Here is an 18,960-nt window from a genome sequence, read left to right on the forward strand (position 1 = left end):
CTATAGTTTATCTACGATGATGTTTTATCTACCTCTCTATTCAGAGATGTAACTGTTAGCTACCATAGTCCGCCATACTTCTCTCCTCATATGTGTGTTTATGATTACCATTAATATTTTGAAGTCATATCCAGACATCAGTAATACAGTAATATATAATCTTTCTACGTAGTTTTTCCGTTTGTTTGTAACGTTCATTGACTGCGGTTCACTTCCAGTCGCCCTGGACGAAACCATGAAGGCTTCCTGTGGGGAAGCTCAGTTGCTAGTGTTAAGTTTTAATCATGATTATTCAAGGACAAAAACCAAAACACAACGCGGAGTATATCCAACGTCTATACTTATCTAAAGCTAATTAAACAACGCTCAATATGAGCATGGCTATGAGTGTATCTCACCAATAATAGCCTGTTGAATAGTGGTACATTCCTACTAGGCCATTTTTCGTCGTAACTTCAACGGCTCAGCCCCCTTAGCTGAACACAGAGAGCAGCAGAGGTTTCGTCCTCCAGCTAACAGCTACTACCATGGCGTCAACTGAGATAGCGAGGCAAGCGGTGAGTAGCCCATTTTACTCAGGATGCCATTGTCACTGTTAACGCAGCTCTTGGAATATGTTTGATAGCCTCATTAATGTCAAAAATGTGTTTCTAGCGTTACATATGAGAGTGTAATTTAGAATAGATTTAGGTTAGCTGGGCAGACACCATCCGTTTTTCGTGGTTGTACGTTATTCCACCCAAAATCCAGAGAAACGTCGCTAAACAAAATGAGATATAGTTACTATTAGCTATCATAAATCTGATTATGCATATCTAAATATTTTAGGAGGTCAGATTTTAAAATAAGGCCCAAGGCTGCTTAGTCGTAGCTTTCTGTTAATATATTTTCTTTCCAGTGTTCGTCTCGGTAAGCTAACGCCTGCAGATTTCCTGTGCCGATACCACTCGCTAAAACTACCTTTCAAACGACGTGGTGCTTTGAAATATTTGAAATACCGTGCAGTAGTCTTTATTAGCTCTTGGTAAAACCATAACCCACTATAGAGCCGTCGGTAGGCCATTCATTCTGAACGCCCCCATTTCAGCTCAGCCACGGTGCTCATTTCCGTTATGTTATTTCATGCGAGTCCCGTTAACTTTCAGTCGGGCGTTGTCTGATTTACATAGGAAATATGGACAAAACCGATTCTTGCCGTTTATAGACGTTTAGGCCTGCAATTTGAAAAGCGGGTGTAAAGTTTGCCTGGTTTTTCTTTCGGGGGGGAAAAGGAAGCCACTACACCCAGAGAGAGTGCTCAGAATAGCAGGCTTTTGCAGTTTGATATCCCTTTGCGGCTCAATGAATGAAAACCCGCTGTGTAACTTGGCTGTGACTGTCTTGAAAAGCAGGCAGGGTTTCAGGAATGTTGCACTTGCATCTGAAGAGGAAAGGCTGTTTGTCCAGCCACATTACCCCCAGTTTTACAAATACCCCCCCAGCTGTTTAAACCCTATTTCAACTATCCAAATAATCCACAACTGTCCAGTCCCGTCACCATGTCCAGTTATTTAAACTGGACCCTCCAACGGAATGTTTTCCTCTCAAAGCCACACTGGAAAGCAACATTGTGTTATGTTAAGCCACATAATGGCCGGTTAGCTGAGGTTTAGCTGGTTTAGAGCTCTAGCTTTGCCATATAATCTAAATTCTTTGCTTTCCTGCACCTCATAATGTAGACGTAGGCGGCAGAAATGGGATCCACAGAGATAGAGATGCTCAGCTGCAGCCACACGCCCCCACACACATAACAACAGTGCTTTTACACTTTGGTGTTTTGTGTCGCTGTGGTCCAGGGATAGATCATGGATAAACAGTGTAACAACAGAGTGAATGAAAATACAGTCAGCCAAAATAAGAGTTCAAGTCAAAGTGACATAACAGAAACACACAACATATAGTACTACATATACCATATTAAACAGACTCTTATTTTGCCATTTTTTTTAATGTCCCAACAATCAGCTTTTAGATACTATATTTATTGTCAAAGTTCTCTCTTGTTTTTACAGTTATCTTGACACGAGCAATGCCTTTCCATATATGTACATTGTGGTTTATAAGCGTCTCATCTGTGGAAAGAAAGTTGCAGCTCAGGAAACAGGAAGTGAGCTACAGTGCACCTGAAGTCAGACAAACATGATCAAAGTCTAATCATTTCAGTGCCATTTGTTAATATGTTGTTTCTCTACAGGACAACAGTCACTGAGATGTAGGTGTTAATTAGAGCATGTTAGAGAGATTCCTGTGCACGTTTACAGGCGTGCATTACATAGTCAATGATTGTTAGGAATGCACCTGATGGGGTTTTTTTTTGTTTGTTTTTTTTGTGCTATTTAGGGTGAAGGTGCTCGTGCTGTCCCTCTGGCAGGCCATGTTGGCTTTGACAGCATGCCGGATCAGCTGGTCAACAAGTCTGTCAACCATGGTTTCTGTTTTAATATTCTTTGTGTTGGTGAGTATGTCATGCATGAAAATCCTTTTCCTCTCTCTCCTCAGGCTCAAAGATTTGCTTGCATCATTGAAAGCATGGTGTTTCCACAAGATCCAAAGCATTTTGCTTCATTTGTAACCTGCTTAGATTCCTTTGGGCCAGTCAACACTGGTTACCATGATGAGTGGGATGCTTTAGATTCAGTTAGGAAATCCAGAAATGTCTGCAGGTGGTTATTTGATCTTACAGTGACAGTGAGAAATGCTTGCCTTTACATTTTATTTTATATATTTCAAAACAAGTGTCTCCAGCTTCATAATGTGCAGAATTATTTGCTTACATTTAGATGCCAGTGTATTAAGTGCATCCAGCTGAAACTAATGAAATCTGATCTAACAGTCCTGCAATAAACCTGAGCTTTATGGGGGAGAAGAAGTGCAGTTTGTGTTGAAGCTGTTTTAGAGAGCCATTGATTAAACTTTATGGTCATTCGTAAGACTATAATATGTGGTGTTTTACTGTATTGTGTTACAGGCATTTCTACTATTGTTTCTGCTCCATTTCTCTCAATGAGCACTGGCTAGAACTTAAGATGTTGGGTTTTTGGCTACACTGCATGACTGCCTGCTGCACACAGCAGTTACTGCTGTTACAGTTCTTGCTATTGGGAATCATCATGTGTCAGGGGCACATGAATTTCACTGACAGCAATGGAAATGCATAAAGCAATGTTTCTCCTGCCTTTTTATGTTTTTTTCTATTACATTTCCTAATTTTATTAAACAGTGGACGATATGATATCGCGCATACACACAAGTGTGTTGTGCACGCTGATATGCACACACTGTAAATCTCTGGATCTTTTGATATTTTGTGGATGAAATATGATGGTGATGTTAGATCATTTTCTCCAGGTTTTAATATGTCGCTACCATTGCAGTAGCAAATGTTGATTTCTATCTCTATAAGACCTTGCATACTATCTATTTTTGCAATATGTTGCTATTTTGAAGTCTAGCTACTTTATTACAACCCGTGTGTATACTTTTATAGCATTTGATGATGCCCAGTGGCAATTTTCAATGGCATGGTTAGTGGCACTGACCCCCCAGCTGAAAACTTCTGTCGTTTTGTGGAGTCCATTTATATTTGTGCATGAGTGAAACGCGGAAACTGTGTTTTTCATAACTTAATTTTATAATGCTACTATTACACCCATAATTCCCAAGAACTCCAGACAAACAATACATCCATTCAAGAATATGGAAGCAAAGATGATACAAGAGTCTAACAAGAGCTTTTGTTGCACCATGTAAATGCTGTTGTGTAACTCACCAGTGCAGCATTTCTCAGCAGTACAAGCAGTACTTGAGGCAACAGCGTGTGATCTTTGTTTAATTATAATTTTGTTGTGGTCTAAAATTCCAAAGAGGGTATCTATAATGTGGTGACGAAGGGTTCCATTGGCCTAAAAGATGACTGACAGTTCTACACAGTTAGTCATGATTTCAGGAGGTTTGATTGCAATCCTCTCCAGTTTGGACCTCAGTTTCTTCAGGCAAGATGCCAAATTGCCTTCAGCAAAGTGACTTCTCTATAATGACTTAAACGGAGCTTGAAGGCAGGCAATAGAACCCTCGATGCATCGGTTACTTTGCATTCTGAGGGAAATTTGGAACATAGTGAGATATCTAACAAAAATGGGCTAACATGCTTGGACTTTAGGTCAGGCTGTGATGAATAAAAATAGAATATCTTACAGAGGGAGCTCTGTATCTGAGTCATCTGACAGCCTCTAACAGTAAATGGATGTCAGAATACATCAGCAAATATGCAGTTATCTCCACTGTTTTTGTGGCTGCAGGCATTTGAAAATGATATATTTTGTTTGCATTTTCAAAATGTCACTTTTAATCTAGTCTCAGTTTATTGGACACCTTTTAGGCTGTCTTCTTTAGTTCCATTAAGTAGGTGGTCAGTAACAGGGCTGACAAAATAAAACAAAAGGAAATATAGCTGAATCTCTGCTGGTTTGGAAGTATGCAGGGTAAAATGATAGACACTGCTATCTAAGTGGAGGCAAAGAGGACAGTTTACTGCATCATTGATTTAAATAATCTAATCAAAAAAGCATCAGCTGACTGAGATTTGTAGAAACCCAGTAACATGATGCATTTTCTCTGTGTCCTCAGGCGAGACGGGTCTGGGGAAGTCCACCCTGATGGACACATTGTTTAATACGAAATTTGAGGGTGAGCCCACCCAGCACAACCAGCCCGGAGTCACACTCAAGTCCAACACCTATGAACTCCAGGAGAGTAATGTGCGCCTCAAACTCACTGTCGTCAACACTGTGGGCTTCGGAGACCAGATCAACAAAGAAGACAGGTAAAGTCACATCTTTGAGAGGGTGGAAATGTCTGACCTCAGAAACCTCGTTTCCCCATTGACAGGCTCTGTCTTTGTGAGCAATAGCAGAAGTCCACACTACACTGTAAACACAACATTCCCGACATACAGTGACTCTGTGAGAACTCTGAGTCTTTTTGGTGCTCAGGTTTCATTGTCCTGATCCTGCAAATGTACCCTGAGGATGTGGAATCAAGTCTCATTCTCAAGTTGTTTCATAGTATCATCTTTTAAAAACAGAAATCAGACAGAGATGCTTTCTTTTCTGGCACAGCCCTGAGGCTTTTTCTGGTGTAACACAAGATTTTAGCCTCTGTAGAGCACTGTCTAGAGGCATTTAATCGAACGTAAGATATTGTGACCAAGTTCACAATAATGTAACCTTGCTCATGAGCTAAGTCTAGTGTTCAAATCGAAGTGGCAATCACAGAGGAAATAACACGAATTTACTTCCTTTTACACAAGCGTGTGCTGATGGTCATGTGAACTTCCACTGACAGAGTATCTGTGCTGTGTCTATGTGTTGGTGGGTGTGCTTTATTTGTACCGCAAGGGGAAATTCCAGGATGCTTTTGAAGCTTTCCGTAGTCCTCAATGCATGGGGTCAAACGTGCTTCTCATGTCCATTATCACTTACAGGTTGGCAGTTAAAGTTGAAATAAGTATTGCAGTAGTCTGTTGATAGAAAATTAATGACGACTTTGAAAATCTATTTAGCGTATTTGTCATTTCTTAACATTAACATTAAATTCTGGTAGGTAGACTTTCTCAGATGGTTGCAAACCTCCTTCAGAAGACCTAAAGGCCGACTGAGACTGTACTTCCTCTCCAAAATGAGACAGTGTATCCTCACAGAGACTGAATCTGGTGGTGGACACAGCAGCTTAAGTTAAAAATGAAGCATTAACCAGGAAGCTGCTCTCAAATAACGTAATGAGTGTAAATATCAGGCAAATGTTCCACAATACCTGTGCTTACAGTATGAGTTGTGATATTTTACCTCAACACGTGGAGGACAATTGTTAAACAGTATAGCATGCTGATAGTGAATATTATTAGCGACAACATCAGTAAATTATTATTGCCTGGCTCTCAAGAATATATCAGAAAAGAAATGCTCAAATTTCTTCTTTGTTTCTCTCTTTTCTGACAGCTACAAGTCTATTGTGGAGTTCATTGACGCCCAGTTTGAAGCATATCTACAGGAGGAGCTGAAAATCAAGCGCACGCTACACAGTTACCATGACACCCGCATCCACGCCTGCCTGTACTTCATCGCTCCCACAGGACACTCGCTCAAGTCCCTGGACTTGGTGACCATGAAGAAACTTGATAGCAAGGTGAGTTTCCCGCCAGACGCTCTTTTTCTGTCTCAGCATGATGTAGTTGATTTGATGAGCTGAAGGATCATTAATTCAGAGACTAACTTTCAATTCTGGGAGTTTTCTCATCAGTTCCAGTTCCAATATTAGGTTTTAGTCATGACTCGTCTAATATAAAGGCATCATACAGTTTATTTGCAAATTAAAAGCGATGGTGTCTGTATTGTTTATTTTTAGTGTACGGTGAGAAGGAGAGTTGCCCTGCAGCAGGATGATGCTAAAGCATAACCATTACATAATGCCTATGAACATTGATAGACTTATTGTAGCACGTCATATACTGTAGGTAAATCCTTTGGTGCTGTGTTGCTGTTTGCAGCGTTTGATCTATCTCTGCTAGTCATGGACCATAAACCTTTTTCCAGGTCATCTGCCTGCATTCAAATTGTCTCCCGTCTGGTTACTGCCCCGGTGTAGGTCAGCTGTGAAATGCAGTCAGTTCTGTGACCGCTGCCCTCTTTTTTTACTGTGAGGTCCTCTCCACAGTAGCTTATTTGCATGGACCTCCTGGCTTTTGTAAGAGTCGACTCACTGTTTGCCAGAGCAGCTGAGCCGTCTGGCAAGCGCTTGCAACAGCGTCATCCAGAGCAGAGGCTCCTCTGTTTACGCATTCACGTAGGAGGCGTTCACACAGTACCCTGCTGAAGTGTCTTTGAGCAAGGCGTTGCATCCTAACCAGACCAAAGTGTTTTTGTTCACATGACCCTGAGCATGCCTTGCTGTTTGTTAAAGGGGCCCCCAGCTGAAGAGCAGTTTGGGATTGTGTAGGCGACAGGGCACGTAGAAAATAGTTGCGTGGGAGTGAAAGTCTAATTTTTCATCAGCCTGCATGTATGAGAATGACCCTGTCTGTTTCCCCCTCCTCCCTATCGTTCTGTGTTTCTTGCTCTGTTTGGATAATGTAAATGTCGAAATCAGTTGAGTTTGACTGTTAACACCATGTTTGGAGAGCTTTTAAGTGATCTGGAGCAGGAGATAGAAGCCTGCTGCTCCCTTTGCTGCTTTTACTATTTATATCTCTGTGCTTGAGAATAGGCAAAGGCCTGATTTGCAGAGAAGCTGTACCTAGAGAGGTGTGTGATAGATGGAAATGATGAGGAGAGCACAGGTTATTGAGCCACCTTTCCTTTATCAAGTCGCATTTTAAGCTGCCACTACAATCCTGGGCATCTAGTGACTGGAGGGGATATAAAAGAAATACCTACAGGTGTATTTTATTCTGTTACTAAACCTGAATGTTGTTAAATTGCAGCTACTGCTTCTAAAAGACCAGAATTATTTGTTTTGTAATGTGTTTAACCTTTTGGTCAACTCTTTTCCAAATTTGGACTTCACAAGTAGTGTTGAGGAAAAGTTGCTATTCAAAGACAAGCTGGACGCTGCTCTATATTTAGCTGCGTATCAGAAAGCAACGTCTGCACCTTGTCATTGTGTCATTTCTCATTTTGCAACTGCAGGTCAATATTATTCCAATCATTGCCAAGTCGGACGCCATCTCCAAGAGCGAGCTGGCCAAGTTCAAAATCAAAATCACCAGTGAGCTGGTCAGCAACGGTGTGCAGATCTACCAATTCCCCACTGATGACGAGTCTGTGGCAGAGATCAACTCCACCATGAACGTAAGGCTCACGTCTACATCACATGCTTTTACACACAGGATATTGCCAGAAACGATTTGTCAGGTCACGTTGGTCAGGCTCAATCCTCATCTGCATCTTAATGTAACACATTTCTTGGGTGTGAGTTTCAACATAAATTCTGTAACGCGTTGCCGGCACAAACAACATGTGATGCAGAATCAGGACAGGCATCGTCTGTGTCCGCTCAGGCTGTCAGGAAGCGAGCCCCATGCAGGGAGGAGTGTGTTCAGAGCAGCACAATCAGCCGGCTCACTCTGCAGGAAGCCTTCAGTGTGGGAAAGGGCCTGTGTTCACTGACGGATGAGCCAAGGCTCACTTTGCTGTTCTGAGGTCTGATCTATGGAAATGCCTTAGCTATCCCTGACTGATTATGTTAGACTGTTGCCTCTCGGCTGTTGTTGTACAGTCTGACCCCGACTGTTTTGATAAAAGATCATACATCCTCCTGTCAGAGCTTTTTCTTGGCCGGCTCTTAATGGTCAGTCCACATAAATAGAAATAACAGTTTTTTCCTCTGTTTTTGTGATGTTAATAGGCATCCTAAGCTATGTGTAGGCTTTGTCCAGATACCTCATGCATGAATGAAATAGTTGCAGCAATAATCTGCTGAGCTCTCAGGTGTGTTTGGCTGTAAATGAATGTTGCTTTTCCCTCTGCTCCACAGAGCCATTTGCCATTTGCCGTGGTGGGGAGCACAGAGGAAGTGAAGATTGGGAACAAGATGGTGAAGGCACGGCAGTACCCCTGGGGGACGGTGCAGGGTAAGCCTAGGTCACATCCTGCACAGGAAATGAGAGCATGCTCCCTCTTGTCAGAACTTCTGCAGCTACTCCCTCCCCTCATATTCCTCCTCGGCTCCAACAGCTGCTGCAAACCCAGCTGATGACCAGTTATATAATCTCATTTAGCTGCAGCAGCCTCTCTGCAATTATACTGCATGTCATAGCAGCAGAAGCTCTTAGCTCTAACAGATTCAGAAAATGTATGTCCCTGACCAAGTGGATTTGATATTGACTTACTCAATCAATCCATAATGGAATGGATGTAATGTATTGCAAATAGATCTGAAATGTGTAGCAAAGCTCAAGTTATGCTGATTTGCCCTTAAGCTACAGTATTTGCTACTTTTACAGCATCATACTGTGCAGTTTTAAACTGCGTGATTTTATTGTTTGGGTGTCTGTGTGTGGATGTTTGGGTGGTTTATCAGGACTAGGCCTGTTCAGCACATGGCTTAAATGCAGTGCAATCTGCAAGGAACAATAGGAGAAGCTAGAACCACGGAATGGTTGTCATTTTTGCTTGATGAATGACGTCATTGATTAAGTGATTATCAGAGTAGTTGCAGATTTAATTTAATGTTGATTGATTAATCGATTTACTGTTCTAGTTTTGTACTCTGGCAAATTGGATTTAAAATGCAATTGTTGACCGTTGCGTCAGCAATACTTTTAGGCTGTGTACATTAACATCCAATGATGTGTGTAGAAATTGTAGCCCTTTTTCTACACCCCCAGGGTAAATAGGACTACAGTTTCTACACTGTTTACCCAACATGGATATGTACACCCTCAAACATCCCTGAAGCTGAACGTCAGCACTTTAACCGCACAGTCTTTGCTTCATTTGAAATTCAATGTGCTGGATCACAGCCAAGGCAATGAAAAACATATCACTGTCCTAATGCTCATGGACTGCACTGGATGAAATTTCTGGCCGGAGGCTTTACCTGACATTGGGTCTGTTTACCACACAGTGTGTGTACTCACATGATGTCACATGGTCTGTGGGAATGCGGCGCTTAGCTCAGTCCAGTAACAAAATCAATAGACAAGCCACAGGACATGAACACTATTCTGTTTTGAACTTGTACTGTTGGTGGGCCTGAGTCTCCAGATACTCTCTCAAGTTGTAATACATTCATGTATTTGCTGCCAATTAATATAATTGTTAAATAATTAACACTTGTTGTGCACTTATTTTAAATGACATAATCCAGAATGAACAGGATGCCATCTGTTGTGTTGAGGAAAACATTCATGTGTCCTTTTGGTGTGTCTCTCGCAGTGGAAAATGAGAATCACTGTGATTTCGTCAAACTGCGAGAAATGCTGATCAGAGTGAACATGGAGGACCTGCGAGAGCAGACTCACACACGTCATTATGAGCTGTACCGCCGCTGCAAACTGGAGGAGATGGGCTTTAAGGACACAGATCCTGACAGCAAGCCCTTCAGGTAGTGGACACGAGACTGCTCACATACAGCTGGTCTTTTATCTTATCACTCACCACCTACATCTGCTTCTTTCTACTGCTCTCCATTTCATTTAGCTTTTTTTCTGCTTCCATTTACCATTGGAACCTTTCAGTCTTTTGCTAGATTACGCTGCTTTGTGTGCATCTGCTGTGTTGCACAGCGTATAGTCCAGTATAATGTTTCCGCTATTCATTGTCATCCCCTTTCTCCTTTTTCCTTTGTCAGTCTTCAGGAGACATATGAAGCTAAGAGGAACGAGTTCATGGGTGAGCTGCAGAAGAAGGAAGAAGAAATGAGGCAAATGTTTGTCCAAAGAGTCAAAGAGAAGGAGGCTGAGCTCAAAGAAGCAGAGAAAGAGGTATCATCATTAAACTTGATCCTACCCCATCCTGAAATATTTTGCATATCACTTCGAGGAAGTTTCTGCTCCTGTCTTAAATAACACAAAGCACTGTTTCTTGTGTCAACACCACACAGCTGCACGAGAAGTTTGACCGTTTGAAGAAGCTCCACCAGGACGAGAAAAAGAAACTGGAGGAGAAGAAGAAGTCCCTGGATGACGAGCTCAATATGTTCAAACAGAAAAAGACTGCTGCAGAGCTCTTGCAGAACCAAGCCCAGCAGGCAGGGGGCTCCACCACACTCAAGAGGGACAAAGAGAGGAAAAAGTAAGTATTGCTCTCTTGCTCCATTGCCTTCCTTTACATCTGTCCTTACACTCTTAGGTGCAGGAGACCACCTCCAGTCGTTTAAGGGCTGGATGCCATGAACCTGGGAGGAACAAGACCACATATTATTGCACTGACATTTCAGGATGTTGATCATTTTCCAAATTAGTGCCCTGAGATTTGCCTTCAAGATTTATGTTACACATCAGTACATAAACGCCACTGCCACTCTGTGAGAGGCTGTTTGTATGTGAGGGTCCTTTGTAGCTGTTTCCTCACAAAAATGCACACTCCTTGAGCAGTCATTCTACTTTCCGCACACAGACAGAATTTAATTACGATCACTAACATCATCAAGCCCTAGTAGTTTCCCTGTCACCACTCATTAATAATCTACCTGGTATTTGTATAATTGAATGCATACAGTAGATAAAAGCTCTGGCTAAGCTCAAGAACTTTCTCAGACTCTCACTCCGCCCTTTATTTCTGAGAGGCGGATGAATGCTCCAGTTCGCCCTCCATATAATAACAGAATATGTTGTGAGCTGACCATAATTCATGATTTATCACCGATATGGAAAAATAAGCGGAGCAGAGAGGGCAGACGAGCTGTCCTCATTTAAATAGTTGAAAAGTCGCCAACTGTCAGCATAGCTTGATGAGTGAATTACAGTCAGAAATCATCACACTGCATGGCTCAAGTGTATGAAATTAAAGACAGATTTGCTCTGGTAACAATTAATGGGCAGTTCCATTGACTTGAAAAGCAGTTCTACAGTGGTCACGCTCATCTGGGTTTAATGAATCAACAGTATGGACTCTTTAATTTTCCAGATTTGTTTTTTTGTTGGTATAACTGACATTCTCTTGTTCCCTCCAACAGTTTATATCAAGAGTTTCATTAAATCATGAGCGTACGAGGCTGTTGTCCACAACTTGCTTCACGCTTCAAGGCAGCGTTTGAAGCCAGATGTGTTTTAAGTATGGTGGTAGTGTGCTGTTGACATTGTTGGTCCCTTCTTGTTGGTAATCAACTCCTGGTTTTGTGTTGAAGCTGATGTGACGCCGTGCCTCTTAGAAAAGGAAGAAGACACTTGCACTGAGAAGGTTCTTGTTGCTTTATTTTCTTCCCCGTTAATATCTTTTCTTCACAGCCACTATCTCCTCTTTCTGAGCTCTGCCTGGAAAATTTGTCTTCCAAATGGGAGCAGCTGTGCCACTTTAGCTCTGTCTGCGGGTCACTGATTAAAACCGACTAGAGAGGTCTTGCACTTCAAGGATGATAATGATGATTATATGCATTTAACCTTCAGGATTAAGTCAGTGTTTTCCTCAGTTCCCAGAAGACACAGTTATTGATTAAGGCTTGTTGTGTAGATATGAATCCTGTCCTGTGAGTGCATGTGTCAACTATGTTGCATCCATAATGTTTTCCAGTTAACTCCTCCCACACTTGCTGCATGCTGCATGAAGCACCTTTTCTGGTAAGACTACCTTCTTGAGTTACACCACCAGCTAAGAATATAAAGGAAGTATCACTGATTGGATACACACTTTAATTTACATGTACATGAGTAAAAAACTGTTGTAAAGTACGAGTTAGGATTAAATCATTACCCAACTTAAGGTAACGTTCCTCCACTACTGAATGTTTGACGAGTAAAACATTTCATTAGTTGTTTGATGATATAAAATGGGGGGTGTGGCATCGTGATTGACAGCTGGTATGTGCTCCTGATCGAGTTTGGCGGGTATGTGGGTGGGACTTCAATACTGTGGCTCCACACCCTGATCACGACTGTGGAGACTCTGGCTCCAAATAGCCTCACCAGTGTCCATGATATTTAGGCTTCATTTTGTGCAGTGGGAGGAAGTTGAGACATGTTGTCAAATAAAATTTTGAAAGCTGTTCAGGCTATTATCTAAATTCAAATGCATGGAATTTGTTCTTTAAAGATAAAGTGAGACAGAAATTCAGATATTAGAGTGTTGCAGGCAAACAGTATAACACTGGTAACATCTGCGTTCATCATATCCTTGGGCTGGCAGTGTTTGCCGTCCTTGTGCCAGCTACTAAATCAACCAGTTTATTAGATCCCCACACACCCATTTGATGTGCGGCCCCATCTGCCTCCCTAAATCCACAACAGTCTCCTTCATTGTGACTCTCCCAAGTCCTTCCCCACATGGCCCTGCAATAGCACAAAGAGCCATTCAAGGCTGAACTGAGACTAACAGGTCACGCCAGACCAGCAAACAGCCTCAGGGCCCATCTCTGTTCATAGACATGACATGTTTTGTTGATCTCACAACCATATGACGACCCCCTCTGCCTCCCCTCCCTCTGGATCGGATACAAAAGCCAAATCCACAGAGGGAGAGATGTTATTAAGACTCAACCGCTGGGGAGGGTAGAAGTGAACGAAGGCATCTGTCTCACAGTCTGTAAACTCCTCAAGCAGCTCAGGACTATTAAATTAGATGACAACAAGCTGCTGTTTGATAGTGAAGATACTGAGCAATGAGGATGACAATCAGACACATTGTTTAAAGCTCAGGGATGAGTAAAAACCTCTCAAAGGAATAGAAAAAACATTTTCTTTCTCTGATTCCAAGAAGTAGACGACTGTACTTGCACCCTGACCTCTGTACGCTCAAACCTTTTGAGTTGCCTTGAGAGCATGATCTCCTTTAAATGCCACCTGATCACTAATGTTGATGTGATGTCACCGATGTTAAACAGTGTGTGTGTGTGTGTGTGTGTGTGTGTGTGTGTGTGTGTGTGTGTGTGTGTGTGTGTGTGTGTGTGTGTGTGTGTGTGTGTGTGTGTGTCTGATGATGTTCTAGAAAGAAAGAAATAACAGCCCTTCTCTCTCATTTCCAGCTTAGGATTCCTGTAGAAAAAGTGCTCCCTTGTGGCCATCCTGCTGTGAATGAGTTTCCACCCCATCATCCTTTACAGTACCCCTTCCCCATCCTCACCCTCACCCCATAATTCAACCCTCCAAACCCCACCCCCCCTGCTCTCTGGAAGACGCTGGGCATTGCTATCAGTTTGACATCACTTTTTTTTTTTTTGCTGAATGATGCTTGTCTATTATACGGTTTGTACAAGCAGTTATTCAGCTTGTCTTTTAATACAAATTTACAAAAAATAATGCATTCCTTGTATGTTTTATATATCGTGATTCTCTGCATGATGGAGTGAGCTTTTTTAATATTAACATACATGACTACTGTTGTGATGGGCAGAAATGTATTGAAGCATAAAGTGAAACATGCGTCAGACAGTGGGACCTGAATATGTGAGCGTGGTCAAAGATCTGCAGTAGATTACACAGAAGAAAGAATGAGGATTGATGCATCGATGTTAAGAAGATAATGTAGAAAACTGATCTATCTTCAGATTAAAGGTCCCGTGTGTAGGATTTAGGGGTTTCGCCTCAACCTCCCCTCATGCTAAAGGCAGCTCTGGGCTACTGTACTGATTCCAATTTTCACCTGATAGCACACAAATAAAAATATACCTACGGATATTATGTTGTATTCTGCCAGCAGATCTGCCTAAATCTTACGGACTGGAGCTTTAAAGGGCTGCCATCTGCTTCATGATTCTCAGTTTCAGTCTGAAATATCTGCTTACCTTAAGATGACGAACAGTTATGTTCATACCTGCAGTGATTAGTCACTGGCTTGGGGTTGATCTAATTTGTCATTAGTTTAAAGTTATAATCCTCAAAATTTTAAACACTTATAGAGCTCAGCCAAACCAAACAAACTCACATTGGCCTGTTTCCATCATGCCATGAGCAATTCTAGTCCCATGAATTCATGCTGCTCTCTGCAATATTCAGCACTGATGTCAAAAAATCGCAGTGCTAATCGCAGTGATTAGTATTTCGTTTCCTGTGCTTCCTGTGCTTCACAGTAAAAGCCACCCGTGTTTCACCACGCTTTTAATGTGAAGCAGCAGCAGCAGCAAATTAGAAGTAGCCGTAACTTCATACAGCTGTGATACTGCTGTGGGTGACTGAAATTAACAGTGAGGCTCATATCAGTGAGGTAAAATTACAGTAGTTCTGGATTACATGCATGCAAAGCCCACCTCAGGAATGGCAGACCCTGCCACTAACAATGAAGACTATTTTATACAGTGAAATCTACAGAATTCAAATACATGACTATTGCATGCAAGATGTAGACCGTGAATAGTACCAAAAAGGGGATTTGATTTCATGAAAATCTCAAGGACTTTAAGGCCTCTGCTAATTATTACCTCAGCCATATGTTAGGCTCTCAATAAGAACTGAATTTGAGATTGAATTTGTATTTATGTCCCTTTGCTGACGCTGTTTCACCTTAGCCTGATGCATGAGTAGTTGTGAGCCTAATCTCTTTGCCACTTATCCCATACCTCATTCATTGTCATGTGTTATGTGCATACTTGTCTTAGCTTTCACAATTGCACTTTTTTATACACAAATGTGATGTTTTTTTGTCTATATATATATGTATTCATGTTGTCAGTGCAATTGTAACTTTCTTTTTATTTTACTTATTATGAAGGCACATTTGAAAGTCAATCATCATGATGTCCATTGTCCTGCAGGGACCAGTGTTGTTTGTATCAGTGTTACGCATAAAAGAAATATTCTATAAAAAAGAAAATAAAGGCCAATTTTTCACCAAATATTACAACTGTGGCCATAATCATTGTGTACCAATATTTCTGGAAATTGGGATTTGATGAAAGGTAAATGGGAAAGTGGGTTTCTGGATTTGCATGATGAAACATTTCGGTGATTGTTTAATAATACTGTTGAAGTCTACAGGATGGAGAATGAGTGTTGATAAGTTTTCCTATGATGAGGACTGCTTTTATTTCTCTCATAGCATTTCAAAGTCCCGCTGCACCTTGGACCTATCTATTTAAAATCTTGAGGTTTGTTTACTTCGTTGTGTTCAGTCACAGAGCATAGGTTGTGCTCCGTTAATCCTTTTTTTCCCCACCACTTCAACATTCAACGTTGCTTTTATTGTCTTATGAAAGAGAGAATTGTCTTGGATTGAAGCTGCATATAAACTCTTTGATTCCACATGATACCAGGCTCAGAGTACATGAAGAGAAGAGCCATTCCCTCGTCCCAATCCTCCGCTCACTGGTCTGTGTGGTTTCACTTTCCTTTGCAGCAATCCCTGGCTCTGCACTGAATAGGTCCTCAGCCCCCAGGCTTTGCTAAGGGACCAGCCTTTGTGGCTACTGAGTACCTCAAATGTGACCAGAGGCTTTGTGGACCCCGTCCTTCAGGGTTTCTTAATCAATACCTGCTTTGCTCTAATATTAATGTTTATCTGTGTTTCACTGCAGCTTTAACCTCACTGCCCACCACCTAATTCTTGCTTTATTGCCTCTGCTTATGTTTATACTTGTACTGTTGTACTTTTTTATTTTTTTTTGTGACTAACACCTTTCCAACTTCAGCTGTGATGGCGATGACATTCTCACTTATTAATCTACTGTGTTGTCATTTGGATAATATTCACATTTTCAAGACAATCATGTGGAATTACAACACTGCATTCACTCGTTTACGGTTTAAAAATCATGCACCATCATCAGTGGCTTTACTGGATTGTTTGAATGACTTTGATCACACCTGACTTTGTCTTAATGATAAATCTAAATCTGTTTTCTACCTGATGTTGGATGCACTGCTAAATCTCAGGCTTGACTCGTATGTTTTTGTAAGCATTTCTGCTTTGCCTCCTCTCTAACTGCCGGCTTTGTTTCTCTTTGTCTCTTTAGCTTCTTTTAATCTGTCTTGACCACCTGAAGAGGGGATTGCAGCTCAGCAAGAACTAAGCACCCTTTACCTCTTCCTGTTTTTCTCGCTGTATGAGCCTTTTTTATTCTCCCCATTGCATCTCCTTTTGTTGAACATGGCCTTATGTGGACTCGCATGGTATTTCTGACCACCTAATGAAGCTCTAAACCCAGGCAGGTGGGGGACCGGGCACAGTTTAAATCTGCTATTATGTCTTAATGTATATAAGGAGACTCATCGTTAATAGAAATCATCAGTTGGGGTTCACATATTTACAGGACTCATAGGTGAAATCATTATTTGACCTTTACTTGAAACAAAATAGCAGTGACTTGCACTATGCACTCATCTCTTCAATAAGATCCCCAATACAAAGTGAAAAAAGATGAAACGCTTCTGAACCATCAAGGCTTGCTGATTAAAAACAAACTCATGAAGAACAGAAGCACTTCATGCACTATGTGCAACGTGTCGTGAAATACAGTAGAACGAGTAGTCATGTTGTTTTCTTCAATCTGGTTCAGCTTGAAACTAAAATCTGCTGCTTCCTGCTTCTCCGAGCATCAAAAATGAAACGGCAAAATCGAATTAGAGTCATAATCATGCAAAAGCCAAAGCAATATTTTATACTTAGCACTTCATTTGATGGTGCCCATGTTTACATGTCACTGTTGAATACCATGGAGGTCACATGTAATGGCCTTTTATTATTACACGTTGTGCTTTAATATTCACCAGCCTATTCTATATTTTGCATGCATCTTTTTGTTTCATTACCGCTGTGATCTTTGACCTTTTGACCTGCCTGATTTTGTCCCCTAATAACTCAGTTTTACAGTCTATTTCAACTTCATTGCTGTTTTCTTCAAATGGTGCATATTATTAATGTAAATTTGCTCTGTCCTATGATTTCAGCTCCCTTTTTGCCAAATATTAGTATAAGGTGGAGTTGAATTGAATCCCAGATAGGAGTATTAAAAAGAATACTCATGCATTTATATAATTTATAAGGATATATTTTGTGTATTGAAGTGGAGACTTGTTGTTTATTACCTATGATCTTTGGACGTGACTCTGAGTGTAAAGTAACATTTTGGTGTCAGAAAATGCCATACATTTTTCTAGTATCAGTCATCACCTCATGTAGTCAAAAATTCTCCCACACTACAAATTATTCAATATCTTACTTTAGTTTGATTCCATTGATGTACATTTTCAATAAAAAATATGATCCAAACACATTCAGCCTTTGTCTTTTATTGGTGGCACCTAATAATGTCAATTATTGTATTTTTCTTATATGGGCTGAGAAACTTTCTGTGTAGTGAGTGAAGACTGTGAAACACCTTAATGTACAGACAGTTCAGCAGTTTCTGTATTATGAAGTATTTATTTTTTTGTATGTATTTAAACTTCATTTGACCGGGAAGTCTTCTGAGATACATTATTTCCTCTCCAAAATGACAGCAGAGAGTAATTAAACCATAGTCACACAAAAACACACATAATAAATTTACAACACAAAATGAAAATAGACCCAAGGGGCATGAAAGAGAGAAATATGACTTGTAAATTATTCTAAGCCTGGGGTGATTCATAGCTTACAAAATGTGGTGCAATAAAAAATATTATATATATTCCTTGGATTATTATTACACGCTACATGATGGGGAAAGAACATAGAGCAAAACTTTTATTTGACAGTTATGGTCGCAGGTTATTTTGCACATTAAATGTCCTGCTCACCTACACAGGTGTTGTCAATCACGCTGGCTGATCAGATCTGTAGTCAGGTTGAAGTTGGGTGGATCTCTGCTGAGTTCACCCAACGATATGTCCTAATCAGAGGTGTAACAATGCCGAGTTGTCCTGCTCAAACATGACACAGAACAACAAAACCAACAGAAGCATGAGGTAGATGTCAATCAAGAGCAGTTCACAGCCACACTTTCCTGTTAAGAGGTGTAATAAGGCAGTGCAAGTAAAGAGTGCAGGGGCTTTAAGATTTTACTTAAACAATGTGGGATTACTTTCTAAAATATTTTACATTATAATTGATTAAACCACTAAAGAGAATAAGTCATAGACAACCTGCCACATTAAAATCCTGCATAAATGCTGCTAATATTACAACATACTATATCTGTGTGTGTGAATAAGACTAGTTTTACTCAAGTAATATAGTGAATACGTAACTTTTACCTGTAACAGACTAGTTTTACACACTGGCATCTTTACTTTATTAAGTAAAGCATCTGGATCCTTCCTTGGCCACTGGAAATGAAACCAAAGTACTTCATACAGAA

The 18,960-nt window shown here is 40.9% G+C and overlaps 1 protein-coding gene across 4 annotated transcripts; it reads left to right on the forward strand.

The window, feature by feature from the left end:
• The first annotated feature begins 459 nt into the window (after nucleotides 1-459).
• Nucleotides 460-17,894, forward strand: septin6 (septin 6). Of its 4 annotated transcripts, none has more exons than XM_070962237.1 (11): nucleotides 460-557; nucleotides 2,380-2,494; nucleotides 4,666-4,861; nucleotides 6,036-6,222; nucleotides 7,722-7,883; nucleotides 8,569-8,665; nucleotides 9,972-10,140; nucleotides 10,387-10,519; nucleotides 10,639-10,829; nucleotides 12,267-12,313; nucleotides 16,636-17,888. In XM_070962237.1, exons 1-10 carry the CDS (start codon nucleotides 528-530, stop codon nucleotides 12,268-12,270), a joined length of 1,284 nt encoding a protein of 427 aa, XP_070818338.1. In that variant the 5' UTR covers nucleotides 460-527; the 3' UTR covers nucleotides 12,271-12,313; nucleotides 16,636-17,888. The 4 variants fall into 4 exon arrangements, with proteins under 4 accessions (XP_070818338.1, XP_070818337.1, XP_070818339.1 ...); XM_070962236.1 differs by lacking the exon at nucleotides 16,636-17,888 and adding an exon at nucleotides 13,714-15,516; XM_070962238.1 differs by lacking the exons at nucleotides 12,267-12,313; nucleotides 16,636-17,888 and adding exons at nucleotides 11,884-11,936; nucleotides 13,714-13,793.
• Nucleotides 17,895-18,960: the final 1,066 nt, after the last annotated feature.

This window comes from Chaetodon trifascialis, chromosome 5 (assembly GCF_039877785.1).
Source record: "Chaetodon trifascialis isolate fChaTrf1 chromosome 5, fChaTrf1.hap1, whole genome shotgun sequence".
Classification (NCBI taxonomy): Eukaryota; Metazoa; Chordata; class Actinopteri; order Chaetodontiformes; family Chaetodontidae; genus Chaetodon; species Chaetodon trifascialis.

What these genes read in the sequence shown, in the direction of transcription:
- septin6 (XM_070962235.1), top strand. Translation starts at nt 528, where the DNA reads ATGGCGTCAACTGAGATAGCGAGGCAAGCG. An exon ending in CTGAGATAGCGAGGCAAGCG is followed by an intron (nt 558 to 2,379) that starts GTGAGTAGCCCA and finishes TGTGCTATTTAG; the next exon opens with GGTGAAGGTGCTCGTGCTGT. An exon ending in AGATCAACTCCACCATGAAC is followed by an intron (nt 7,884 to 8,568) that starts GTAAGGCTCACG and finishes TCTGCTCCACAG; the next exon opens with AGCCATTTGCCATTTGCCGT.